Below are 27,071 nucleotides of genomic sequence, written 5' to 3'. Positions count from 1 at the left end.
CCCCCCCTTTCCCTCAGCGGAGCCATGAGCTGGGGCACGGAGCTGTGGGTGAGTGAGGGGGGCGAGGAGGGGGCGCCCGTGGGTGCTGAGGGGCGGCCGGGGCCGTAACGGTCCGTGCTGAGGGGGAACGGGGCGGGCGGGAGGCGGCCCCCCCGGGGCTCCTTTGGGGGTGAGGGGTGAAAGGATTTAGGGTAAGGGGGCGAGCTTGAAGGGGGTTAGGGTGAGGGGGTCGCCCTGCCCGCTCGCCCCCACTCGCCCTTCGTGGAAACTTTTCTCGTGTGGGGAGATCCAGCCGGGGGTGCGGCGGGTTCGTTCGGGTGCGCTGTGGGGCGAGGACCGTGTGGAAAAATAAATAAAAAAACCACCAACAGCCCTCACCAAAGTGCAGTGTTAGGGTAGGGGGATTTCAGGTAGAGGGTTGTGTGGGGGCTATGGTGAGAGGGGAGCTGGGGAGGGGGTTGTAGCTGAGGGGTTGATGTGGGGAGGGGGCTGTGGGGTGAAGTGAGGGGGTATAGGGGCTGTGGGGGGCTATGGGGGCTGTGGGGGCTGCCCCGAGGGATGTGAGCAGGCACGGCTGGGGCTAGGGCTCGGGCTCAGAGGCTCCTTGGTTGAAGCGAGGCTGGAAAGTGGGAAGCGTAACGCATCTGGTTTACGCCAAGCCCCCGCTGGGAAAAGCGGAGCTGTTACAGGCAAGTAGGAGGCCGGTGGGGATCTTCAGCGGGCCCCGCTCTGAGAAAACGAGGGGAGGCAGGTAGGAGAAGTTTGAGAAGGCGAAGGGGAAAGGCTGAGCCAGCCACAAAGAGGAGGCGATGCAGCCATGTTTGGCAGCGTGATGGGGGAGCTGGGAGCAAAACCTGTTAGCGAGGGCTGTGGCGGTGGGCAGCAGGCGTGCAAGCAGCCCTCCGGGCTCTGGGGGCTCCCTGCTCCGTGGGGTGGGCTTCTTGGGGGGCACGGGAACGGTGTTTGCAACGAGGAGTCAGAAATAAGTGGTGGGGCGTCATCTGGATTGCAAGGCGCTGCAGGGTTTCACTCCTGTGTTCGTCTCCTTGTGCCTGGCAATCAGTGTAAGTTCAGATGTAAGCACATCAAAGCTTTTAAACCATCTCCATGTAGGAATGGTTCTTTTATACGTGCTGAATGCTGTCCTTCCGAGATGGAGATGCGTTACTGCTCTGTTCAGTGAGCATCTCATCTTGCCGTGACATTGTGGTCATGATACAGCTAGATCTCGTTAGATCTAGATAATAAATTACGGGGAAAATGCTTGCTGAGGGGTGGCTGCGGTATGCTTGTATATTCCAGAGTAAGAGGCGATGTGTACTGATCAAATACTGGAATGATGCTACTTTGATTCATCAGTATTTGAACAGCTCTGCTGCATGGGCATGTTGATGGGAAAATCTGCAGTTGCCTTCCGCATCTTGGATGCTTTGGGGGAGATTAAATAGTTTGAATGGAATTACAGTAATGAGCTGGTATAGCAATTTTGACACAGAAAGATAAATTTTGAGTTTTCAAGATGGATTTAGTAGCTGTTCTTGCAAGCTAGTGCAAGCAATACCGAGAGGTTTCTGTATGTGAACAAGCAGAGAAGTGCTTATAAATAGTCCTTTCTGTTCATGGTAATCTCTGCAGGTGTGTATGCAGACATGTCTTTGTAACAGCTTCTTTTCCACAAAATTTTGTTGGTGAAATTCTGTCTTCAGTAGCATCAGAGTGTTATTTTCCATGTCTTCGATGTGCTTTGAGAAGTGTAGCAGGTTACTGAGGAAAAGAATTGAGCAACCAGATTAAATGATTCTAGGTACCAGGTTGGCAGGACTTGCTGTGCTTTAAATTGGGTAGGGCTTTGAAAACTCACCGGTTTCCAGTGCTCTGGGTATCTAGGCCAAAACACTGATTACCCTCGCCATATCCCCCTTTCACTGGGAAAGGAACCTCACAACCGACCTGTATTCAATGTACGCCGCTGCCTTTGTTGAGCCTGGTGGTTTTCAAACAAAAATAAATTTCTGTTTACCTTAAAACTTAGTATTTGTTTTAGGTAGTCAGGGAATGGGCATACAAACAGGTGCTGTAAATGTCAAATGCCTGCTTTAGGGTGTGACTGGGATATGGCTTGCTGCAACCATTCGGTGGACTGGAAGCTGAGGAGGTAAGAAGTGTTTCCAATTGTAGTTTAGAAACTGAAAATCTGCTGGAAGATCAGTGCTGTTTGGTCAGGCCTGGCTTGCAGTTTGTATCTCAGATGCCCACATCTACCGGAGTGGGCACATGTTCATGGTTTTACCCCTTTCATGTAATGAAGGAGAAGCAAAATCAAGGCCGCTCTTTAGAGCACATAGCATGTTAATGTGCATGGATTTGGTAGGATTTCTGTGTGTTCCTGGGGGGGAAAAGCTGCTTGCAGAAAGCCGTGTGCCTCAGAAGCAATAAAACCCCTTCAGCAACACGGACGTTGTTCCCAAGACAGATTTTTAGCCTTGGGCACCCTCCCAACAGAGTACTATTCCTCTGGGCTGCAAACCCTATTGCAAAGTTCCGATGGCTATTTCACTCGAACCTAGACTTCTGGTTTCATTTTAGGATCGGCCCTGTGAGCGTCCAGGGACCCAAAGCCAGCAGCACTATTAAAGGTACTAGGGCATCGTCTGCGTCCAGTGTGAGGTTAAACACTGGGGATAATGAGATCAGCCAGGGCCTCCAAGCAATCTGGTGTGACGGAGCAAAACCTGAAGGCCTCGTCTAACCATTGGAGGTCCCCATGTGTGGGGTGCCCTGCGGGGTGACAGTGACCGTGCCGTGCTCTCTCTCAGCCTGTCCAGCCCCTGCAGACGTCTGTACCCCAAACAGCGGGAGCCAGGGGGGAAGTGGTGGGTGAAGGGCAACATCACGGGGCCGAAACATTTTGTTTTCCACTCAGGTTCAAGTGTAGCTTTTAGGGCTGGCAGGTAGGAGATCACAGAACTTGCTTCGTGTTTAGTCTTTCACATTCACACTGTTTTCAAAATCCTTATGCTAGCATTAAGTGGTAACTGAAGATTGCGTACCAGCGCACGGACCCAACTTGTGACTTCGGTTAACTAGGCTTTGGGGGCGATAGGCTGTAAAGCAGACCGAGGTCTCATCCTTCCCCTCTCTTGGGTAATGAGGAAGAACGTGGTTACCAGTGTGTCGCATCCAGCTGCTCTGCCTCAGCTAGTGAAGTGCTGCTGTGTTCTCAGCAGCCTCTCACCAGCGGCCTTTGCTGTGGGATGGAGCCGTGGAAGCAAGTGGTAGGAATTACATAGCAAACTGCGCTAAAACCAACCTCAGCCCTTCGGTCCTTGTCTTTTGAGTGGGAAAGGCTGTGGCTGCACAGTTGGTATATTGAAGGGAATGAACTCTCTTGATAATAAGTTTTGGTACAGTGTGTAGTTTGGGGGAGCTACGTGTAAATTTGTGGTTAAGTGGTCCAGGAAAACCTCTGGTGTTTCCAAACACCATTTCACAGCATGGCAAGTGCAGGCAGTGAAGGGATTAAATGTGGGAAGATTCATCTCTTTGCTCGGAGTGTCTCAGAGGTGCAAAAAGTTCAAAAAAAAAAAAAAAAAAAAAAAAGGATTAAGTGGTGAGAATGTGATTTAATCCAAGTTTTTGTTGACCTTTGTGTGGCTGGGTGTCTGCTAACAGCTGTCAGTGTCCTTTCAACCTGCGAGAAGGTGAGCAGTCTATTTGCAAAGGACTTAATTTGCTGCCTTTACGCAAGGGGCTCTGTTGGCCAACTCCTCACGTGACTGATACTTTGGGGACTGGGCCTTTTGTTTGCAGCGTTCAGTGTGCTTCAGGATGAAAAAAATACATCTCGTGGGTAGTTTAACTAGTTGTATAAAGTTAATTCTGCTTATAAATGTGAATTGTCTCTAATGTTTTCATGGCTCAGAAAATGTTTTTTTCCAGTAATAATAATTTCTTAATTTACAGAATGAAGACAAGTGGATTGTTGTAGACCACGTTCTGCTAATTATTCCTTGTAGTCAGACAGTGAAATGTAGGTGCGCCTCTGAGAACTTAAGGCCTGCTTCCTACCTGTAACTGATAAATTGTTTCCTCTTGCAGTACCCACGTATCTAATCCATCAGCAGAATTTGTGTTTAAACAGCTGTAGTCTTGAATTTCGTCAACTTTCTTGAGTGTAGTATTGTTATTTAATAGTATTTATAATGTATAGGTGCTGCATTTAGTGGTGAGTCACGTTCTGTATCTGTCTGGAGAACCTAGGCGGCTTTGACCTTGATGCCATTACCAAGTGCTGTTTCCTGGGCACTGTAGTCAAATGTGATCTTAAATGAAGGCTCTGTTCTTGTCAGCATGCTCCCTCATAAGAGGATCTGCAGAGCTGGATCTGGGTTTGATGCACTGGATTATTAATTTTATTTGCCAAATCTTGTTTCACCAGTGGAAGCTGAGTGCATAAAATAAAAATCTTTGTGCCCTCATGGTCCCTCACACCCACCCACAGCCAATTGCTCTTGGTTTGGGGTGTTAACCCTCAATCTCTGTGAAAGGAAAAGCTGCTGATCTCTGATGGGACAAGGGCACAGATTAGAGATTTAGCAAGCAAGGCTACTTTTATTTATCTCTCTCTGAATTCAAAATTAGAAATTCCTTAATGTAAGGTAATGGGTCTAACCTTCAAAGGTGGTTGGATGGATTGCTTGCAAGATAGAAAGTTTGTGACGGCAAGTGCTTTTATGAAAAGTGAGTTTTATTGTAAATTGGTTGTGAGTTGTTACAACTTATTTGATGTCATTCTGACAACTCCGGGAGGCAGAACTGTGTCCCTGCCCCCCTTTGCATTTTAATAGGAATTTGGTTTTCATTTATTAACATTAAAACTTTCTTATTTTGAAGAGGCTGGTGGAATTTGACCTACAAAAATATGTAAGGCACAGTGACCCAGAGTAAGGCACCTTAAAAGTAAATAGTGAGAGTCTGAAGAAGAAAAAAGGAGGAGGAAAAGAAAACCACACCACCACCAAAAATTGAGGTCAGGAGTAAATGCATCATATTTTATAACTTTGGCTTGTTGATTCCAAGGCCCTTTGTAAAAGCTATATACGGAATGCTGGAGATGGGCACTTCAAAGCAGAGTACGCTTTTCATTAGCTCAGTATTCTGCATAGTTATTTGGACAATTGTGAAGTAGCAAAAATGTCTGACAGGAATATCTCCCTCTTATTTCACGGTGGATCACTGTCTGTTTTAAGTGGTCAGTCTGTATATGTAGATCACTGAGTAAGAAATTGTTTATAGAGTTGTTGAGTCATTAGAGAGTATCTTAGTTCTGCAATACACACCTCTGTGCATTTGCCTAGCATAGGGTGGTATTTCAGGCTCCTGCAGCCTGTAAGTATGTGTACTTTAATGCTACTGTAGTCTTTTTCCTTATCTTAAAAGCAGTTGGGTAAGAAGATGTGTTGGGGGGAACTCTCCTGCTGCTCTCAGAAGTCTAAGCGAAGCAGGTTGTGCTGCAGGGCTTCCGCACGCAGCCCGTGGTGCTTCCAGGCACGCTGAGTAGAAATATTCTGTCGCTAGGTCTTGAATGTGTGTCTGAGTAATTTCATTTACAATTCTCCTTTGCTTTAAGAAAGGATTTCTATAATTCTGTCACTGGCCTATGCTTGTATTTTCTACCTATTTGTTAACTATCGGGGGATTTACGATCTTTCAGCATGAGTCAAGACTGTAGAATCTCTCTTTTTTTCCCCTCCCAGTCACAGAATCATCCCATCTGTATTGTGGCTGCCTGAGATCCCCCGCTTTCTTGAACCATGTGGGAAAGCAGTCAAACATGAGACAATGTTTTTCTGGACTCCTTGCAGCTCATTAGTGTTACTCATGTTGTGAAACATTCTGCTAAAGCAGAATTTCAAAAGCCATGCTCCACATGAAGAGCAGGAGCCACTGCTGGACTGTAACTTAATAATGTGCTTTACATGAGTGCCTTTGTTGTTGATTGCTGGAAAGGTAACCTGCTCATGAATTTTTGGAAACTCATTTTCATCCTGTTTGAAATGGTGCTTCTGACATTGGTTATGCGTTGAATCTAATCCAGCCACCAAAATCCAATGCTCTGTTGATTTTCCTTAGCATTCATATAAATATTTTAAGATAACTTCCCCCTTCAACATAATCTTATGTTTTTCAGATGAAACATCTCCTCTTCCTTCCACACCTATAAACTCCACTTTTCTTTTTCACACTTTGTTTAAACAATGAGCTAGTTACATTGGTGAGAGGAAAAACACTGTTGTCTGTTGCCATATTGAAGTCTTAGTTCTCCTTTGCAAGCAATAGTTTTGGCTCTAAAATCCACTCCTTTTTTCCATCTTGTATGTGTTTAATGTACACATTTCTGTATAGATGTGACAGTTTTCATCTTCTCAAGCAGATGTGATGGGGGTGATTTGGATCCCTTTGGAATTTCTACATGACTGCTTTGTCTCTGTGTTGTCTGGATAGCCTTGGTGAAATGTTTCTTCTTGCATCTAAAAACGGGAGGAAAAAAGTCTGGATGGGGTTTCTAGATTACCTGCAGTCTAGAGCAGTGCAAAGTGCAGGAATTGAAGCCCTGATTATTCAGGGTTCCTTGCTGGTTATGAAGTAGCCGTGTGTGCTGTAAAGCTTGTAGCGAAGCAGTCTTACTGCAATGCTGTCTCTTATGTGTGGAAGACCCGATCTAATTGGAAAAACAACCAAAAGAACAGCAGCAATCCCCCAGGCACCTTCAAAATCCAAGTGAAGGAATGAAACTTCTGAAATGGAGTCTCCCCAGAGTTCATATCTGGTTTAGAAGGGAGGCCCCCAGTGAGCTACCTAGTCATCCCCGTGGCCCATAATCATAAAGAAAGCCATAGTGGGTGGTGGTTGTTGTAGGGGAAATAACGTCGTAGGCTTCTTATCTCAGATACGTGTCGTTCGACTGTCTCTTGTTCAATATTTGTCAAGTGTTTCTGCTTGGTACATAAAAAGATGTGAAAAAAAATGAAATCCTTGTATTCTATATGTCTGGTGAGGCAAATGCAGCTGGTAGCTCTGTATCTGAAGGACAGGGTCGTTTGCAGAGTTTACACTTATTCCCTTTGAACAGCAGGTACAATTCTTCTCACCAATTATTCATTCTATAGTTCGAAAGTTTTACTTGCATTGCACTGTGTCTGTGGATATGCAGATAAAGGAGTATTATCTATGTGACAGGAGAATGTTTGTCTTGCAGAGATACTTTTTTTTTTTTTTACCAGCTGGATTCTTGGAGACTAATGCTCAGCTTCTTTTAACTCTGGGAAACTGCATATTGGCTGCATCACAGTTTTCTCCCTTAGCCTGTGTTCTAGACTGAGCTGGTGGCTCTTCTCATGAAGTTGCTTTAACACGTTCTGTTAGGATCTTCTATGTTCTGTGGCTTAAAATTGTTTCCAACTTGACATGCTCAGAGTGCCATTTTCAATGTGCCTACCTCACAGGTTTTTTTTATTTAGATTAGTCAGGGTTATTTGGTTGTTACCAGGGCTAGTGTCTTGCACGTGCTAAATGCAGTGCCTCTTTGGTTTTGGAAAGCTGCAGTGCTCGCGTTCACAGGAGGAAGGATTTGAAGCTTGGCAAACAATAGCTCTTGAACAGGGATATGCCTTCTGCTGGTCTTGAGAAAATCTGCCCAAATTAGGCAAGCTTGCAAGTCTTTGGAAAAACCTCACTCTGTGAGTGCTCAGTGGAGATAGCAGTGCTGAAGGCTTCGGCAGTCGCAGTAGGAGTGAGGTGCTTTGGCCTTGGAGGGCTTTGTGTGGTCCCAAGGAGGGTCCAAGGCTGTGCTGAGCCACGGTGAAAGTCCTCATGTGCCCTAGGTGGTGGGCAGCGAGGGAGCAATACAGGGGCTGAGCAAAGTGGCAGTGGTTCTTCTGCCACCTTTGCCTGCGGGGGAGGAGATTCTGTGGGCAGAGAGGAAGCAACAGGCTTGAGCCTGCAGTGGTGGGGAAGGGGGAGGAGAGCTCGGGGTAGGAACTGGGTCCAGAATCGTGGAGCTGCTTGCGTGGGAACCGTTCCTGGCATTGCAGCGATGTGCTGGGGGTGGTGGGAATGGGGTCACTGGAGGAGACATGATTGGAATTGGCAGTGTGCGCGGTTCTGATTGCCAACCTGGGGAGGTTGGGACAACCAGGGCTAACCGGGCAAATGGAACAGCAGGAGGAGATAGGACATTTAAACCAGAAGGCCTGGGAACCAGGAACAGGGAGACAACTTATCTAAGGAGCATGTGAGGACAGCAGGGTTGGTAGGGCCGGGAGAGTGAGGTAAGATCGCACACAATTACAGAGCAGCGCATTAGCAGTTCCAAGCCAAGAATGTGATGGGATCAGGAGAAAGAGAAATGGAAAGGAAGAAGTCTGGGGCAAAGGATGAAGATTAGATGAGATGTAGGAAAGACAAGCAGTGAAGGGACCTAGCAGTTGTCTTTTGCATGTTTGGCTTTGTAGCGTTGCAATTTTTGTGTGGCTTTTTCCATGTAATATTTAAGTAGAGTTGACTTACTGGTTTAAATGTATGCACATTGACTTCTGTGGTTGCGTTTTGCATCTTTACTCACTGAGAGAGAATATTTGACTGGATCCCCAAGTGAGAGCTTTATCCAGAAGCACGCATGCTGTTTTTTCATCCTGCAGTCATTTCTTTCATTTTCTGCCCTCACTCTGTGCAGAAAGGTCTGAGGAGCCGTCTAGCAAATAGCTTTAAAATACATATAGACAATGTTTTTCACTCTGCATCATGTTTTCTCTTAAAGAAAAAAAAAACTGTTTTAAGTCACACATTCTGTATTTGCAAAAAAGAAGAAAGATTGGCACGTAGCAGTGAGTGAATGGAAGTGTGTTTTCTCAGAAGTTAAATGAGGAAGGGAAATGTTTCTTGCCCTCATGAGGGCTGTTGATCTCTCGAATGTGGAGCGTATAGGAGTGGCATTCATTAAGAATGTGTAAGTAAGACTGCCATAGTGAAAGGAAAGCCGGCAATGGACAAAGTGAGAGAGCTGTGATAGAGCACTCCATAAATGTCTTTTCACCTCTGCTGTCTGAGTGTCTGAGATGCTTTTGCTTGTGTTGTCACAGGAGAAGTGTAGACAGAAGGGCAAGAGGAAGGATTTGGGTATGCTGGTCAAGAGCCTGTGTTTCCTTACAGCTCTGAAGTGTGAAACATCTGTGTTGCACAGAGGATGCTTTCTGGTCTATGTTCTTAACGTGTAAAAGCTGAAAGACTGTGTAGCAAAGCTGCACTTCAGCTTGTGGTGTGTACAACCCCTGAGTGTTTCAGAAGTGCACGTGTGGGTTACTAACTTCAGTGCTGCTTTTCTCAAAGCCACTGTCATCAGATGATCCCAAAGGCTGCATGGGATCCTCCAGGAGGACGGCCCACCAGTCATCGAGGTGTGCTTAAAGATCAGCGTTGGGTGCTTTTTACCTGAAAACCCAAACTGCAAGCTGGGCAGATGCACGAGCCTATCTATCCTTTAGGTAATGAGAATGCCTATCACATGATACGTGTGACTCGGTTCCTATTTAAATCAGTGCCCTGGGGATTTACAGCCTTATTTTTGGAATGGGGGGATAGGGTTGAATCCTAGCTATTTAAAGGCAAAATAATGTTTCTGTGGCTGTGTATGATCTTCTGAGGTGCAGTGAAGTAGCCCAGCAAAGCAGCCTGGAAGCACACATCCATTCCTGGTGCAGTACAATGTGAGCTCTGAGCGCCTCTGCACCTCCTCTTCTGCATGACTGTGAGCTGTTTTCCTTTCCCATTGTGGCTTCTGCTCGGATTCTCATCTGTCATCTTAATACCAGTATTATGTGCAAAATTGCTGAAAGCTCTTTTTCCAGAGCTCCACTATGATTGGCATGAAACTATCTTGAAATAGGAAAGCTATAATTGTTGGAAGCAGACGACTTTTGCAAGAGATGTGCTGTTGGGAAACACATGCACCTAATTTAGGGATCTTTGGAGTCTACATCTGCACCCTTGGTGCTGCTCTTTGAAAATACTTAGTCTTGACTAAAAAGTTGGTGTGTAATAGTGGCAATATTATTTGTGGGAGTGTGTTGAATTGTTCCGGCTAAGAAAAACATTTTTCTGGGCTAAACAATACAAATATAAATATTTATCTTGGTTATTAGCAGTTGATTTGAAACACTTAATAGTTGCAACTATTAACAACACGACAAAGTTGCGCACTCCACTCATGCAGGGTCAGAAAACTTTCTTCAACATGTATGGTTTTCAGGCATATAAGTGTAAATGTTTACGTTGACTTGAGTGTTGAACGTGTTGTTGGCTTGGTACAGTTATCTTCTGTGGTTTGCTTGCGGGTTAACCCTTGGGAACAAAATAAATCAGGAACACTGGGGTAGTAAAAAGCTAGAATCCATACTTCTTGAAGAGTCAAGTTTTTTTTTAATTTAAGTGTCAAAATAGTAGAAATTCAGAACCCTATTTAAAAATCAGAATGAAAGAATTGTGTTTTTCTGTCTACATAATACATCTGAGTATGCAATCTTTGGAAACTGCTGGCCAGTGGAGCAATGCTGATTTCCCTCTGGGGGCAAGGCATTCATTCAGCCTTCACAGCAGGGGGTGAGATTGATTCCTTAATCAGAATAGCAACAATCCATCCTGAAGCTTCCTCAAGGTATTAGGGCTAAACTAAACAGTCTGGGACTAATGTGTAAGCCCTAATGCACTTGGAGAGGCTTTCTGGGATGAGGAGAATTTTGAAAATAATCAGAAAATGAGCCCCAGACAAAAAGGAAAAAAGCTGCAGGCACAAATCGTTCTTAAAGAAGACGACTAATACACTTTCTTTGTGTGGTATAGTGCTTAATGCTCAGATTCTCTTAGGGAAGAAAGGAAAAACAAACAAACAAAAAACCAACCATGAACTACATAGCTCTATTCATGGTATTGCATTAATAATTTGTTTTCTCTCCTTTGTGTTCCATTGTCATTCCAAAAATAGGTATGGCCACATATTAAATTAGTAGAATTAAGCATCTGAAAGCCAGGAAATACAGCTTTCTTTTTTACAAGTCACTACAGAGAAAGTGTGGGTACCTTTGCATATTGTATTACATTTAAATGTTGCAGCATTTCAAGATTGTGTTTACTTGTGTGTATTTACAGAGTCTACAATTACACGAGTCTCTTGAGGATAAAAATGTCATGGTTGCATTCAGCTTTTCTGAAAATCCTATCATTAACTTGGATGAGGAATGAAATAGTGTGACTGAGTTTTGTTCTGTATATTAAGTGCTCATAAGCAAGAATTAACTGCAATGTGTGAGTAACCTTGCTGAATACACACTAATAATTATGAATGTCATTTGTATACATGAGTAATCAAAAAAAAAAAGTGGGGGGGTAGAGCATATGACACTGCTTCTGTCTTCCTCTTTTCTTGGCCACTTTGTCTCATTCTACTGCAGTCTGCACACCAAAGCAGGTAAGCAGTAGCTTCCCATCTTACAGGATATTGGGGTCCTTTCAATAAAAGAACAAATACATCCAAAAGACCTGAGGACTTCATAAGGGTTGGACTATTTCAGAGTGACTCTTTGTTAATCGTGCCTGTGAAGATATGGGGAAAGTCCCCCATGGAAGCTGGCAGATGCTCTCGTCTTGTCTTCCACTGAGCTCAGGCTTCAGAGATGCTCTGCCAAGGTATCCTGCCGTAACGTAAACTTCCCTAGTTCTCCTGGTTCATGGCCCACCCATTTGTATTTATCAGCCAGAACTCCAGTATTTGGGAAATGGGTTTAAACTTTAGGAACTGTGGGAAAATGAGCTCCTCGTTTCCTGTTTTTTGGCTAAGGGTGGTAACAGTTTCAAGTGAACCTCTGGACCAAAGCTCTGGCTTCTGAACTCTGTTAAGTGGAAGGTGCTGTCTGAATGACCTCAGTGTCCTTGTTGAGGGAGGGGATGTTCTTGGCAAATTGTGAGAAATTCCCTTTCTTCCGCTTGTCCTCTGTGTAATAGGTGAGTATGCATTTGTCTTTCTCTTCCCCTCCCTCCTCCCTGGTTCAGAGGCCAAGCTTTCTTCCCCTGCTTGGCAGATAAAACATCTAGTAGGTTCAAGTGAATATCCCCTCTCATATTTTTAGATGATTCAACTGTTCATCAAGCAAATGGTCTGTCCCTGTGTTATAAAATAGTTGGGGAGTCATGGGATGTTCAGGGAGCTGTGCCCAGCAGCTCCAGTTGCTGTGTGGACATCAGTAGGTCTAATCCACGTATGGCGAAGATTGGGCAGGAGGTTCCTGTTGTGCTTCTTTGAACGAGGGTGTTTCTTCTGTGCTCGTGTGCTTTTCAATCCAGCGAAGTGGCAACAAAATGCAGTGGGTGAAAGGGGAAGAGGAGGAAGGCAGGCACGTGTTTATGTTTGTTTTTAACAGTGGGAGGTGATACGGGTTACTGCAGGACTGGTACACCTCCTGTCACAGAACACCTCTGTATCGAGATCAGATTTTTGTCTTTCTGCTAAGATAGGTGGTTCGGTTTACCTAAGAAATCCACTTCAACTAAGCAATCATTTTACAAATTGTTCTTAAAATGCAGTAAGTAACTGATCTTTGTGTTTAAGTCCAGATTTGGAATATGTTTATTCTACACTTTATTCACATTAAGAAAAAAAAAATATTTTTCTGATCTTCTTGTCCCAAGATAATGTTAACTACTGTTGTATAAATATTAAACTATGTTAAGATAAGTGTTTTCAAACAACTGTTTTTTAAATTGATAAGGCATGTGATTTTCTTCAGGCCAGACAGAAAATTACAATTGAATAGAAATGATAAGGGTGGCAAGAAAGCAAAGACATGAACAGTCTGTATGCCTCTGGGGAGTCTATCTCTAGTGAAACTTATTATTTTTGCTTAAGTTACAGCCTTTTAATATCAGGGAGAGGAAAAACTCATGGGATTTATTTTCACTTCGCTACTACTATCACTCTAATATGAAGCTGTTATGATAAACTTTGTTTTGCATTGTTTGCACTTGTGTAGAGCATTACTCAGTTTGCCTTTATAGCATAACAGTTTCTTTAGAAATGGCTTGTATTTTGAGCCGTTGATAAGCTAAGTCACATAAGAGACTGGACCTTATTCTTCAGCCCTTACTCATGTGAGTAATTTCAATTACTTGAGTGTAGATAAGAGCTAAAGGCCTGATCTTTTTGTTTATGTACCCGTTGTGTCTGTTTGCTTTATGGGTCTTTGCTTTTTTTTGAGGTTAATAAGAAATGTAGATCATCATGCTTAGTTTAGTAATGCTGACTCTGCTCTCTGAACATCTGTCACTGTTTGCATCAATGTCTTTGCAAGGCAGAGCAATGTTCAGAACCTTAGGCCTCATTTCAGGCATGTTTTTCTAAAGCATTTGTGTCTTTACTATCCTCACCACAACTCTTTCCTACTTCACGTGCAGATGCTGCGTTACATTTCAGTCTTGAGCTCTGGTAAAGTAAAATTTCTCTTTTCTGATGTTCTGCAGCAGTACCGGTTGTTCTGTTACTATCCCATTATCTTCCGTTGTCTCCCCACATGCCTTTCTTTCAAGGAGTAGATTATTTATACCAAAATAGACTATTTTTCTGTGTCTCTCCTCTTGCATTACTCTTAAGATTAGCCCAAGTCACCATGTAATTCAGAATTTGCAATGTATGTTTCCAGAAATGTTAGCAAAAGCATGGTGTGATAACCTTGCAGACTTGAGTTCTGAGTCAGAAAGTGTCATGTTGGATGTGTTACCGTACTGTAAATTCATAGTTATTGTACTGAGCTGAAGTTACGCATTAAAAATAGGTTATTTACTTTGTATCTTCTTAGATTGAAAATCAATCTAATATGCTGATAGGTTCCCAAAATGGATTTACTTTGCTAGAGTGGCTGTGTTCACTGAATGCTCTAAAAAGTCTGCGTGTGTCATAGCTGCATTTCAAAGAATTATTTTTCCGATACAGTAATTAATTCCCTTGAAATAAATAGGCATGAAAAAAAAAACATCAATATTTAATGGCATCTGCTTAAGCCTCCCCATCTAGACTTGTCAAGTTGTGTAGGGGTGATGAAGAGAGGGCAGAATGTTTTCACTTATGTCATTAATGACTCCTTAAAGAAGTAATTGCAAGATGCCTGAATGAACCTGCTCAGAAATAACGGGCTGTAAGAAGCACTTATCCCTCTTTGCAGGTTGTTGCATGGTGAATACCCACTTGGCTGTTCCAAAGGTGACTCCTGCCTCCTGTGTAGCCACGTGGGGTGAACTGGTCGCCACCTTCCAGCATGCTGTAGAACCAAGCATGCAGAAGTCACGTTGGAAGTGGGCTGCAATTTTCCTCCTTGCTTGAGGAGAGAGCGACCCAAGCAACTGACATGGTATTCTGCACATCATGCTGCTGCTGCTGCTGGCAGGGCATAGCTACAAGCTGGCCTAAATTTCTGGTTCTCTTGCAAGACGCCAGCCTACTCTTGAGCTGTCTGCAGCACTTTTATGCGCGAACCGCCGGTATTTGGCGTCATTGCTGTGTTATCAGCTGCTTATTTTGAATGGTGGGCGTATGGGGAAGCGAACTTGTAAGAGATTTGAGATGCTTCTTAGTTTGTTATTGCTATGATAGGACAACACAGCTAGCACGTTGTAATGTAAGCATCCCCTCTGTTTATTTTTCTGTTGTGATAGTCCTCTACTTGCTCTTCCAAGAACATGAGAAGAGCGGAAACCAGCATCGTGTGGTGGCATACTTCTATTCACAAGATTTCACCACGTGTGCTCTGTGCATAGCATGCTTTTTTGTGACAGTCTTAGGAAAGTAATTCACTAAGAAATGCTCCTATAGAATACGGTGTGCTGTACTGCTGGCTCAGAACTGGACCAGCAGCTCTCCCATTATTTTTATTATGAAAACTTTAATAACACTGAACCCTAGTTTGTGTTAGTCCTGTAACTAATAACGTCACTATTCATGTGGTGGTCTTTGTTTTGGTTTGTCTTCAGGAAGGAATGCTTTTTATCGTGGTCCCAGTAATCAGTCCAAAGTACAGCAAGCTGCTTTATGCTTGAAAAACTGTAGCACCCTTTCAGAAAATATCTTTGGCGCCTCAGATTTTTTCAGCCTGCTAACACATTCAGAACACAGGACAAGCAGCTTAAGATCTGAATGAGATTGTTCACCAAATGAGTTGGAGCAGCATGTTAATTTGCTAGCACTTGTAAATGCCTTCAGTGTTACAAGAGCCTGCAGTGTCACTAAAATACCAGGAGCTTTGTTGGCTCTAAACTCCTTAAAAGAGAGTTTTAAATTCTTGTCTACTTGCTGTAGCCTTACCAGCTTTGTAAAGAATTTTGAGATCTATATTTGAAAAATGTTGTGCTTAGCAAAGTTAGTAAGAACCTTTTCCTAGTAGTATTAATGGTTTTGGAGTTTCCTTGTGCTCTAGGTTTTATTGTATAGCTCATTATTATATGGGACTCATTAATGCTTTTATATAATGCCCTTGGATACGTTATTGCACCTTTTAATAAGCATTTAATCTCAATAGACAGTCTTAAGATTTATGTCGACAAAGCAGTTGTCTTTACATTTAGGTAAACTAAAATAATGTGATTTTAATGGGACTGGGTACAGTCAGCCTGGTATTTTTATGGGTACTTCCCATGGTGATGTTTTAGGCTTGCAAGTTGACGCTTAAATGGCAGAGTAGAACTGGTGTGTGTAGTATACCAATACCCCCTTCTCCCTCAAAAACATTGTTCTGTCTGGCACTTCTTGGACAAGAAGGATGTGAACAGATTCTTAAGGCTTCAGAAAGTTTTAAACTTTTTTAAAGTCTACTTTTAAGGTTTTCAATTGCTAAATCACAGCACCCATTTAACTCAAACATTTCAGTGAGTTACCTGGATGGGTGAAGCATCGTTTTGTTACCTGCTGCAGCTGTACTTCTGTCTGAGGAGTGTGAGCTCATAGCAATTGACTGTTCAGAACTGAATATAAAGCTGTCACAGCTGAGTGTTCAAGAACTGAATCAAATCAAAACATTTAGTGCTGACACTTATTTCAGTGATAATAGATTTAGGCAAACACGTAGCCCCGAAAGATGGGGTGGGGTAACTGGTGTGACAGACGTGTAGCTTTTCATCCAATCTCCATTGCACTGCTGTCCCAAATGTTTTAATTTGGGTAGTGTTTTTATTTCTTGTCTATGCCTTAAAAACTAGATTAATAGCAGACTGAGCTTGAACTTTTTCCATCGGGGCTCACAGCGTGGCCCTATGAGAGATTCTTTGTGGGACAGGCAGCAAACCACCTGGTCACACCGGCTGTGCTGTGGTTCCCCACTTTCCGCTGCTTTGTTGCCGAGCTTGGCGTCGGCACCGTGTGCAGCACCTCGTGTGCAGGCAGCGCTAGTATGGGCCACCCCAAGATCCTCGCTGCTGCCACCACCAATTTCAGATGCTCTGAGCAGGTTGGCAGGAACTTCTACATGGATGGGAAAGATGATGGGGTTACAAAACTCTAGTTTTGCGTCTTCCATGAATGCCAAGTTAGTAGGGTAGGAAACATTTATTTCTTCCTATTTTACAAAGCTTGGTGACGTGATCTCTGCTGCTTGGATGAATGTTTCTTTGGTGCCATGGAGTTGCATGTACCTCTTTAGATGCTTGTAATTGACTTGTGCCTCTCGGAGAATCTCAAGCATCCTCGACCGAGTAGCTCCGATGGCTCAGCCACAATCCACAGAAGGTTGTAGCTTGGCTGTGTGCGTGCTGTGCTATTGACTCTGCAAATGCAAGATGTGCGTGGGAGAACCTTCTTTTGTATTGTAGCGTGTAATTTAATTGATGTTTGTTTGGTAATTTGTCTCTGATTCAATTATTCATTTTCACTGCTGAACAAATGCTTTGTGTGCTTTTGGTGGGTCAGCATTTTGCACGGTATTTCCCCCTCTTTATTCCACCTACTTTGGTGCATTCATTTAGTTTTGCTGGGATCTTATTGCTGAACTGAGAGAGGCTTCTAGTGGGGAGGGCAGGGTAGTTTCAGAGTGGCTTCATACCGTGATTATTTGGCGAAGGGAAATGCGATTACTTTTCTTCAGATCTAATCTTTGACTTAATGTGAGCTCAAATTATAATTAATGTGAGTTGTACATTACATGAGGATAAGCTTTGTAGAAAAAGAATTGAACTGAGCGTGTGAGAACGAACGTGGTCTCTCCCTCCAAAGGAAAAGATGCTGTCACTTCGGTTGTCGGGGGCTCCTTATTTACGGATAGCAATGTATGCCCTGACACCGAGATGGGTGTTTGTGATCCCTAGCAAGATGTCAGCGGTACAGTTGGTGCGTTAGGGTGGGTTTGGTCACGTTTGAGTTTGTTGAACACAGACGGGTCTGTGGCTGCATGGGCGATCACATCTTCTGCAGGGGAGAAGGGGTACTTCAAGGTCCAGCTGGAGGCTTGGTATTTGATGTCCAGAACTATGTTGTTGTCCAAATAAAGACAAAAGGCCTTGCTCTGTGAAGTACTGCAGTGTCTGCAGATCCAGCAGGGGTTAGTCACTTTTCTGAAGGGTTTATCATCTAAAAAGCTGGGATGAGCAACCTAACAGGTAATAGGAAAACATTTATCAGGACATCAGCTAAATGGCTTGGTTGCTATTTTCATAGCTGTACAAAGTGTTGGCTCTTGCTCACTTAAACGATGCGGCCAACCCCAATGGGTGCATTCAAAGAAAACAGCCTTCTCTTTAACTCATTTACTCTCTATTTCTGGCCTACTTCCAGAATTAATCTATTATTTTCCAGTGTTGCTTGACTGTAGTCCGTGGAGTGTGGGAGTGGATAATACCGAAATATGCAATGCATTTTTGGACAGTTAAGAAACTTTGAAGTGATCGACTTTGTGTGTTTAAGGTGGCCTTATGCCTTCATTTGCAGGCATTTAAATTGCTGTGTGCTCAGAATCCCTTTCTTACAAAAAGGGATTCTCTTTCTCTTCATTCTCTTCATTGCATTAGATTTCCTGACTCCCATATACCTCTGATTTAGATGTATATATGTCTCCTGTTTTGGAAACAAACATTTTCTTGAATCAGAGCAGAAGTGCCAGTTCTCATTTCTGGGTTATAAATGGAACGCAATGGTAGACAGAAATGCTTAAGGCAAAGCAGTAATGTTATTTGGTCCTGAGTTTGAAGTGGTCCTTGAAATATCTAGGGCTGTATTTGTAATGGCCTGGTATTTAAGATATTAAACGCTTTTTGAAACCCCCATCTGCAAAGGAGTACTTCAGTCTTTATCAGCTGTTAGTTCCATTTAATTTGGAAAAGAGAGGAGGGAACAGTTAGCTTAAGAGATTTTTCACTGTTAATTTGAACTTCAGGGCAGGGCTGCAGACACACTTAAGGGGGGCTTGTTTTTGACTGTCGATATCGCCATTGCTACAACTGAAACAGAAGAAAACATGTAGAAAACATTTAATGACTGTAGGCAGCAACCTCCCGCTGAACAAAATTAAAGCGACTTTTACAACATCCTTCTTTTCCAAACGTCAGCATAAACATCCCAGAAGGCCCAGGGCTGCAGTGGAGCTTGGTAGTCACCCCTCAGAGTGCTTTGCAGCCAGAGGCAGCAGCAAAGAGGAGTAAGGGCTCTTCTATTTGGAAATAAAATGAAATCTTTAGGGTTAGCAAGTGTATAGAAAAGAGACCTAAGCCATGCTCAGTTCTAAATTCTGCACCTGACAGGTGATTTATTTCATGGAGATTAGAAGATCAGAGGTTTTGCTGAGAATACTAGGCATTACTTTCTTTTTAATATAGCCCATAAGGGCCACCTTTGGGCAAAGAGATCCAGGGCTCTTAAATTTAACATGGTCACTGTTTTTTTTTTTTTAAGTGGTTATATAAAAAAATAGAAGACCACCACCCAAATATAACTGTTTCAAAGACAATGAACAGAAGGGGATTGATCCTGATCCTGAACTCCAGCTCTGTGCTTACAGCAGGGATTATAACAGAAAAGGTTTGATAACCAAATCATGTGCTTTGAGGATGTGCAGAGCTGCTTGGATATTATGTGATGCATCCCACGTGCAGTCGGTTTACAAAGAAGCTGGTTTCTTTCCCCAGAATATGTTACCACAGACTACTACAATTTGAAGTACGGTTCTTGTGTGATTATAATATTGTAACTTTGTGTGATTTTTGTGTAAGAGGGCAAAATTGTCCTTGTATGCATGTATTTTTTTAAGTGTATCAGCACACTTGTTTATTTTTCTATTGTAGCTACCCGTGTGATGAGCAGGAACACTGCGTGGTTCGCTCTTAATAATCAGTACACAATTGCCCAAAGGGAAACTGCGTGGGCAAGAGATCTTGTTGATCTTTGTTTTAACAGCTGGTATTATTAAGGAAGAGATTCGCAGAGTGGAAAAAAAGAGGATGAAAATCAGTCAACAGTTAATCCAGAGGCATAGTCAGGCACCAGCAGATTTACTGGGAGTTAGTTCTAAAACTGCTTTTGTTGAAATAATTTCAGAAGAAAAGAATGGCTGTGTATTAAATCAGGGAAGTGGGACGGTGCTGCGGAACAGTGAGAAGTTGCGACATTGTCAACTGAAAGATCTTACTCGAACAACAACAACAAGTATTTAGCATTGTTACCACGATGCAGCTCCGGAGGGAGGCAGCTCCAATGTGGAGCTGTGCTGCGCCTCCTGATTTATGCCGTCGAGGCGGCAGGGCAATACGCGCTGGAGTCTGCTCATTTTCAAAGCTCTTGTTTATAGTGCACGCACCAGAACGACGAATCCCTGTGGGCCATTGCAGCTTTCAGTCTGCAGCTCTGGATACTGTCAGCAAAACCGAATCCTTGTCCCATTCCTCTTCCCCCAGGATGAGCAGAAGGAAGAGGTTAGCATTGTTTGTTTTGGTTCTTTGTTTTTTAGATGAGTTTCATGGGTATCATTAATGCTAATGATAGAGATGCAGAATTTCTCTGGGCCTCAGAAGATTTTAGTAGTTACCAGCCTCTGCTTAGGCTTCGCTTAGCTAATGAGTCTGAAGAAATTTATCTGGATTTTAAGGTCCCAGTTCTGCTGTTTGCCCCCGTGTCTATTGGGATCAAGTCCGCATCAATCAGATGAATTGCACTAGTACCACCAAAAGGAGAAGCAGTGTGTGCATGTTTGTCTTCAGTTTAAGCGATAAACATATACAGAAAAAGGGTTGAAATGCAGTCCTTCACTAAAACGCTGGTATTTCTGACCTTACTTCTGGCATTAGTTGAGGTCTTATTTTGATCTTTAAGAGCTTTCTTATATCCTGGGTTGTAATTTGCACATTATGCTATATTTTGAAACAAAACTCTGTCCCATTCTGGGATTTCTTGTATGCGTTTTATAAGCAGAACTGTGTGCTCGAAAAAAGAAGTGTTCATTGCTGAGCAGTCTGCTTGTGACAGATGGTTCTCATTGTGGCAAGCTCGTGCGGTGCCTCAAACCTCAAAATGTATAAACTTATTTGAGGGAAATGAATCGCTGCTGCAGCGTGGTCATCTATGAAAAGTATCCTTGGACATGGCAAACAGGGCTTTTTGAGCCTTACCTTTTTTGTATTTGAAGAAAAGTGAACATTCATTTTTCAAGAACGGGACATTTTGACACCTCTGAGATGCACGATTCCTCTTTGAAGAGCTGTATGCGACTTTTCTTTGAAACATCTTCCCACTGGTAACAGCCAATGACTTGTGTCAAGTCTGTAATGCCTTGGTGCAGCCTTTTTAGGTAATCATTTGAATAGAACTGAAACACTGCCTGGATAATGCCAGATAACACTGGATGGACTTATGGTCATTCTCACGTGCCAGCCAAGGCACGTAACCTACATAATTTCACCTCAAAAATCTCAATTCTAAGGAAGTCAGACTTCCTGTTCTTCACTTGCATGCAAAAGGACAGCCTTACCGTCCCCCAGTATCCTTGACTCAGTTGCTGTTTGAGTCACCTGTTGCTCATCGGGTCTGTCCCACCCCGCTTCAGCTGTTCCCGTCCTCTTGCCTCTCTCCCCAGAATTAATCACTGCTCTCTGCTGTCTCCCCTCTGGCAGCACCTTCTGCGAGCTGCAGCAGCGACCACATCCTCTTACACCTTCCTTCCTGTTACTTGCCCTGCTGCTAGAGCAGCACTGCGAGCTCTGCGTTACCACATCCTTTGCACAGGATACGTTGGGCCAGGGGGAGCAAAAGGCTTTAGTTTGATACCGGGACTGTGGAGATGCAGGCTTTGGGGTTGGACTCTGCTGGGGAAGGCGGTCTGTAGCAGCCCCAGGAGCCAGGACAGGCATCTGTGCTTGGATGAGGCACAGCTGCCTGCGGGTGGTGGCTGCACGGCTTGGCCCAGGGAGTGCCCCCAGCTTTGTGCTGGCAGCCCGGTGCTCTGCCGTTCAGCACGGGCACCTGGCAGCCACAGCAGCGCCTGTACGCATGCAGGGAGGCTGCCTCCTGTGACCCGTGTGTCACGTTCTCCAGGGCTCCCACAAGAGGTGTCAAAGTGGGTCACGATGCGAAGGGTCGGGCTGCGCCGCAGTGAGCGGCCAAGCAGGCGGAGGTGTCTTATTGCCCATCTGACACCCCAGGCAGCCTCTCTGCGAGCTGCTCTCCCTCCCCTCGCTGCTTGCAGGCCTTGCCAGGTCTTGTTTGGCACTGGGGCTGGCTGTCATGGTCCCTGTTCCCTGCTGCTGTGCTCTGGTGTTGTGAATCACTTCCTCTAAAAGCCAATAGAAAGCTCTGCTAGTAGCGATGGGCTCCACGTGGCGGTTGGAGGGGGATGTACCCACACAGCTTTCCTGCAGGTGGGGCTGGCTGGCAGATGGCACAGCTCAACCTGCTCCATGATGGTCTTGTTGGGCTCCTGGACCTGGCTCGGTGGGACTGTGATTTTCCTTGTGCTCTCCGGTGCTGGCCCCTGGGCTGTCGTCTCGGTGGCTTTTTCTGAAGTACCTCCTGTTTGTCTTCAGTCAGATTTCTGTTAGGGGATGGCCAAAACCTGCCCGTGAGACAGCACTTCTGCTTAATTGGCAGGAGGGGTCACTCTTGAGTTTGTGGAAGGTGTTTATTTGGGGTGGGGGGATGTGTGTGGTTGGTCTCAGGAGCAACTAGAGGGATGCTCCATCGCTACTCTTGGCACAGGGCCCTGCTCTCGTACTGGGGCAAGATAATTTTAAACCCCAAGTTAAACCTGGCACAAAAGTGCTGAAAATTGAAAGCGTCTCAAGGCTGGAAGGCAGACTGCTGAATTCCTAATGTTAATATCGGAGAATTAGAGGTGAATTTAATTAGCAACATATAAGAGATTTCAACATAAACAATAATCTGTTTCCACTCTTTGGGATTTTTTCCCCACAAGTTTGAAGCACACTCAGTTGTCTAAAAATGCAGCATGGAATCTTGTTTGTATTTTTCTTGTCTACATCAAGTTCAGAGGAGAATCAGAAGAGAGAAAAGAATAAAAAGCTTTTGGCGTTTATGGAGAATAAGTTCAGGGAGGGAGATTAGGAGGAAATGGAGGTGGGGGGAGTGGATCAGATTTTTCAGGGCTGCTTACCGTATATTTCAGTTGGAAGTATGCCTGTTTAAGGTGGAAGGGCAGCACGAATTTAATACTTAAAGGTTAAAGCGAAACAAAGAGTGGATGAATAGGAAATCAGAAGGAAAAATGTGATCGTAAATGGTTTTATCAGTGAGAACCGGATATACTAATGTAATCCTTCCATTACCCGTGTAAAGCAGCCGGTAAAGCCACAGCACCGCTTCAATGTAAACCCAAAAGAGATGTTCTCCCCTTCTCGCCGGTCTGTCTTCCCTGATGCTCTTAGTCCTCCTTATTTGTGCTGCTCGAAGCCAAAGGTCAGTGTCCAGTACTGTTCTAAATGCCTGGCATGGATCAACACAGATGTTTGTTTAGTTGTTAGCTGAGGATTTCACTGCCGAGAGCTGACAAGTTCTGTGTGGGACGTGGTCTCTTGCCGGCAGTGGCTGAGCCAACAAATGCTGAAGTGCTTTCATATTTTCTGCTGCTCTCTTGAAGGTTCTTGCAGTGGTACTTTGTACTCCATGTTTGTTGTTTGTTTTGCATTATTAATTTGCCTGAAGACTGCTACGTTTGCGTGTAGCTTTATTGTAGGTCTCCGAGAACCTGTGGATCTGAACTCTGTCGTGTTCTGCTAGCACTGCGTAGTGCCATGTGGGACTTAACGGAGCTTGTGCAGGGCTCATCAGCCTTTTTTTTTTTTTTAATTTGAAGTTTCTGAAATGGACTTAAAGTAAATTAGAATTTGAATACTGTAATGTTCTTGACTTTTTTTTTAATTCATTTTTTCTATAGAAATGGATGTTTCCTCTTTTTAAATGAATGGGGGAGGGGAAGTTATGAACCAGAGGAAAATAATAATAAAAAAATAACATTCAATTCCCCTATTCTAATACACATTTTTAGGAGAGTGGATTCTGGAGGAGATGGAATGGAATTCCCCAGAGTGTGAGAGAGTAGAAAGTCTTAAATATTTTTAACATTTAATAATCATGGTTCTCTTATTATGTTGCAGGATTTAGTAATACAGGAGGATTATGCTAAACACAAAGTCTTTGTTTCTCTGTTACTAGCATCTGAATTTGTAGCATTCAAATTCACTACTTGGCTTTGTTTTTGGTGTTCCTAACTCCTGGCTCCTGTGCTGCTACCTGTGGAAGCAGCAGGAACAATGGCAGCTAAGCCTGGTTACATCGCCACCTAAACCTAACCTGAGCAGGTCTGAACAGATGGCATAATGATTAAAATTGCAGAATTTATTAGCAAAGTCTCCCAGAATCATAGAATCTCAGAATGCCTTGGGTTGGAAGGGACCTTAAAGCCCACCTAGTTCCAGCCCCCTGCCCCCAGCCCCACCCAGCCTGCCCTTGGGCACTGCCAGGGATGGGGCACCCCCAGCTCCTCTGGGCAGCCTGGGCCTCACCACCCTCAGAGTAAAGATTTTCCTCCTTATATCCAAAATATCCAAACCTACTGTCTTTTAGCTTAAAGCCATCCCCCTTGTCCTATCACCACACCCCCTGACACGGAGTCCCTCCCCAGCTCTCCTGCAGCCCCCTTTGGGTTTGTTGGTGACAAATGAAGGTCTCGTCCATCCCTGGATTTGAATGAGTCCTGAGCGGAATGATCTCACAACAGATGAAAGCGCTCTTGAAAGAATTAGGAACATCTTACTGACCTGATCCCTGAAGACCACATGAATAATGTTATTGCTCAATAACTGGTTGTACTCCATGTTTTGTGGCTTGGGAATGGAGAGAGGGTTTTTTTAATGGCTATCTTTCTTCTTCCCAAAATACTCTGCTTTGTTGGGGAATGTGACTTGAAGAGAATAGTTGAGAAGTGAGGGAATTTGACAGCTCAAAGTAGCAGTTAGAACAAGGAAAAGCAAATAGCGGGACCATTTCCATTTTAAGCATTGTCAGTGTAAAAAGCCTGCAGCTGAGTTTCAGAAAGTATGCGTGAGCATGAGGTTATTTGGGTAAAAATACTGGGAGGGAATTAATGGAAACAGAAACCAAGTCAGAAACACTTTGCCTTAGGAATGAAATTTTCAAAGCCCTCTGGGTATTTGGATGCCCAGTTCCCATTCAGCTTAGTGATGAAGCTCTTTCCTCGTTTGAGTTTACATTTTTATCTAGCCGCTCAAGATGTGGAACGCTGAGCAGTCGCGAAGATGCAGTTTGTTTGCGGCAGCTCGCAGTCCGAGGCTGTGCTGTCCGCCCACGTGGAGCCGGGTGGGTCAGCTCGCGTGCTTGGCTCCCTGGCGCTCGGCGGAGGCTCAGTGTTTGTGCTGGCGCACAGTACCGTCGGTGGGAGCTGCTGGGGTCCAACGGAGGAGCAAGTCCCAGCTGTGTTAGCGCTCTCTCATGGTGTGTACTTCCTGAGCATCCTTCGGGACTCTGCATCTCCTTTAGTGAGCTGTTGGTACCCCAGGGAGTAAGCATGGGGATTTGAAAATGGAGGAGGATGCGATTTGGCCCACTGGAAGGCTGAAGGACAGATGGTAACGTGGGGGCTGCGGCCATACGCACCTCGTTTGTCACTGTGGTGTTTTGCTCAGGGATGTTCCTGTATGCAAACAGGCCTCTGAGTCAGAGAAAAGTAGCAAACATTTCTAGAAAACATTTGGGTTTACAGAAAACAGGCGCTAAGTGCCCTTCTGTCCCCCCGCCCTGTGGTCTGGTGGGAGCTGAGCACCACTTCACGCTTCTCAGCTTCTCACTTTTCTCAAAGAGTGCTAAGGCCTTGTGGAATGTATTGTTTTCTAACGACTTCTGAGTGGGAGGGTGAGAAGACTGCAGAAAAGAAACAGAAAAATGGGCAGGTTGAAATGAAGAGCTGAAGCAGCAGTTCATCGAGGTATCTGAGCCAGCTTCCAGCTGCTGAGCACCCCCGTGGAGCCGTAGCAGCGCGTCTAACCTCCTCCTGTGCACCCAGCTCTGTGCCCGTGCTGCTGCCATCAGGCTGCTCCTGGTTGTACAGCCACCATGGGAATCCTTGGGAATCTTTTGAAGAAATGCGTTCACTTTTTTCCCTTTCCGATCTACTTATGGGAAATCTTCTTATGGGAAGCAGTCTATTGTGCAGAAGGGTGAAGATTTCATTGTTTATGATACTGAAACTAGACCAATTTTTCCACAGAATAGAAGAATTTTTTTAACTTAAGTAATGTGTTTTTGTGACGAACTTTAGAAATAATAAATGCCTTTTAAATATTTAAAATTGTTAATTTCTTAAAGGCATGTTATTGTTGATGATTACTGTCAAAAATCTCCTTTTAGAAATTGTGGTTTTGTACTGATTGCACATGCTGGCGATTTGGGAGTTCTGTAAATTAAATTGATGACCAAAGCATTCTGTGTACCCTCATTTGTCATTATACTTCATTCTCTTTAATGTAGAGCCTTTCCCAACCCTCAGCTTGCTGAGCAGATGCAGGACACGAGGAGGGCATGCGTGTTGTAGGCCCCTCTGGCTGCATTCTTTCCTTTGAAATCTCATGCTCTCAATTTTACTGACTTTATTTCTTCCTTGAGGAGCATGGGAAAGAACTGAAGGTGGGATACCTGACCCCAGTATAACACATCACTGCAGGGCGTTGGCAGTTCAGTGAAATGACACTCAGGCCAAAATTGTTCAATGCCCGGAAAAGGACAAACTCTATCTTTAGCAAAGTCTGCAGAAAAGCTAAATTTCACCTTGCCTGACACCAGAGGTTAGTGCTCGTAGTTTCATCTGGTCAAGGTTCTTCTGGTTACCACTTGGTGCAGGACACAAGTTTATTTCCTCACTTTATAAATAGAAAGTTAGCATCTTCTCACGGTGTATCAGACAGCAGCAGCACGGTGTGTTCGCCTCTGCACAGCATGGAGTTCTCTTTCTCCAGACGTGACATAGCGAGGCCACTGAAACAGCCCAACAGATTGATCCAAAGGACCACAGAGCAGACCGTGTTAGCTTCTTGGAGTCATCTTCAGGTTTTTTTCCTACTTTAAAGGGTGCTCTGAGAGCAGAGCCTGATGTGGGGGAGGAGAGGGGTGGTGGTGGAAGAGGTATGTACTGCTGGTGACTTTTGTTCAGAAAATAACAAGCCACTACCAAGGTTGCTCTTCCAGGGTGTCTTTCCGTGCACTTAGCACAGTTTGAATTCTCTCAAAGGGTACAATCCTCCTCAAAGGGTGTTCTTTCCTGATGGGAAGCTATGACCTTTCCTCTTGGGTAGGGTTACAGTAAGATAAAAGTTAGTTTCTTGCTAGCAGTGCCGTACATCTGAGAAGAGTGGTCTGATTTGCTTACAGGGGGCTAGCACTTGGATTTCCCTACCTGAGACTTCCCTTTTCAAAGCTGGGAGTGTGTGTGAATATGTAAACTTGTGGGTAATGGACTGCCTTGCCGGGTATTTATTTT

At 44.2% G+C, this 27,071-nt stretch overlaps 1 protein-coding gene across 27 annotated transcripts in view; it reads left to right on the top strand.

Moving 5' to 3' along the window:
- The first annotated feature begins 6 nt into the window (after positions 1-6).
- FNBP1 (formin binding protein 1) overlaps positions 7-27,071 on the top strand; it is a 95,939-nt gene continuing 68,874 nt past the window's right edge. For 25 of the 27 annotated variants that reach the window (XM_035341431.1, XM_035341454.1, XM_035341453.1 and 22 more), the window contains exon 1: positions 19,783-19,986. In XM_035341431.1, coding sequence (XP_035197322.1) covers positions 19,798-19,986 — 189 coding nt within the window. In that variant the 5' untranslated portion in view covers positions 19,783-19,797. Of the gene's footprint in view, positions 49-19,782; positions 19,987-22,888; positions 22,979-27,071 lie in introns of those variants that run through there. The other 2 variants (XM_035341445.1, XM_035341438.1) reach the window with 2 other exon arrangements.

The sequence above is a fragment of the Oxyura jamaicensis genome, chromosome 17, assembly GCF_011077185.1.
Source record: "Oxyura jamaicensis isolate SHBP4307 breed ruddy duck chromosome 17, BPBGC_Ojam_1.0, whole genome shotgun sequence".
NCBI lineage: Eukaryota > Metazoa > Chordata > Aves > Anseriformes > Anatidae > Oxyura > Oxyura jamaicensis.
This window is presented reverse-complemented; position numbering and strand designations above follow the sequence as displayed.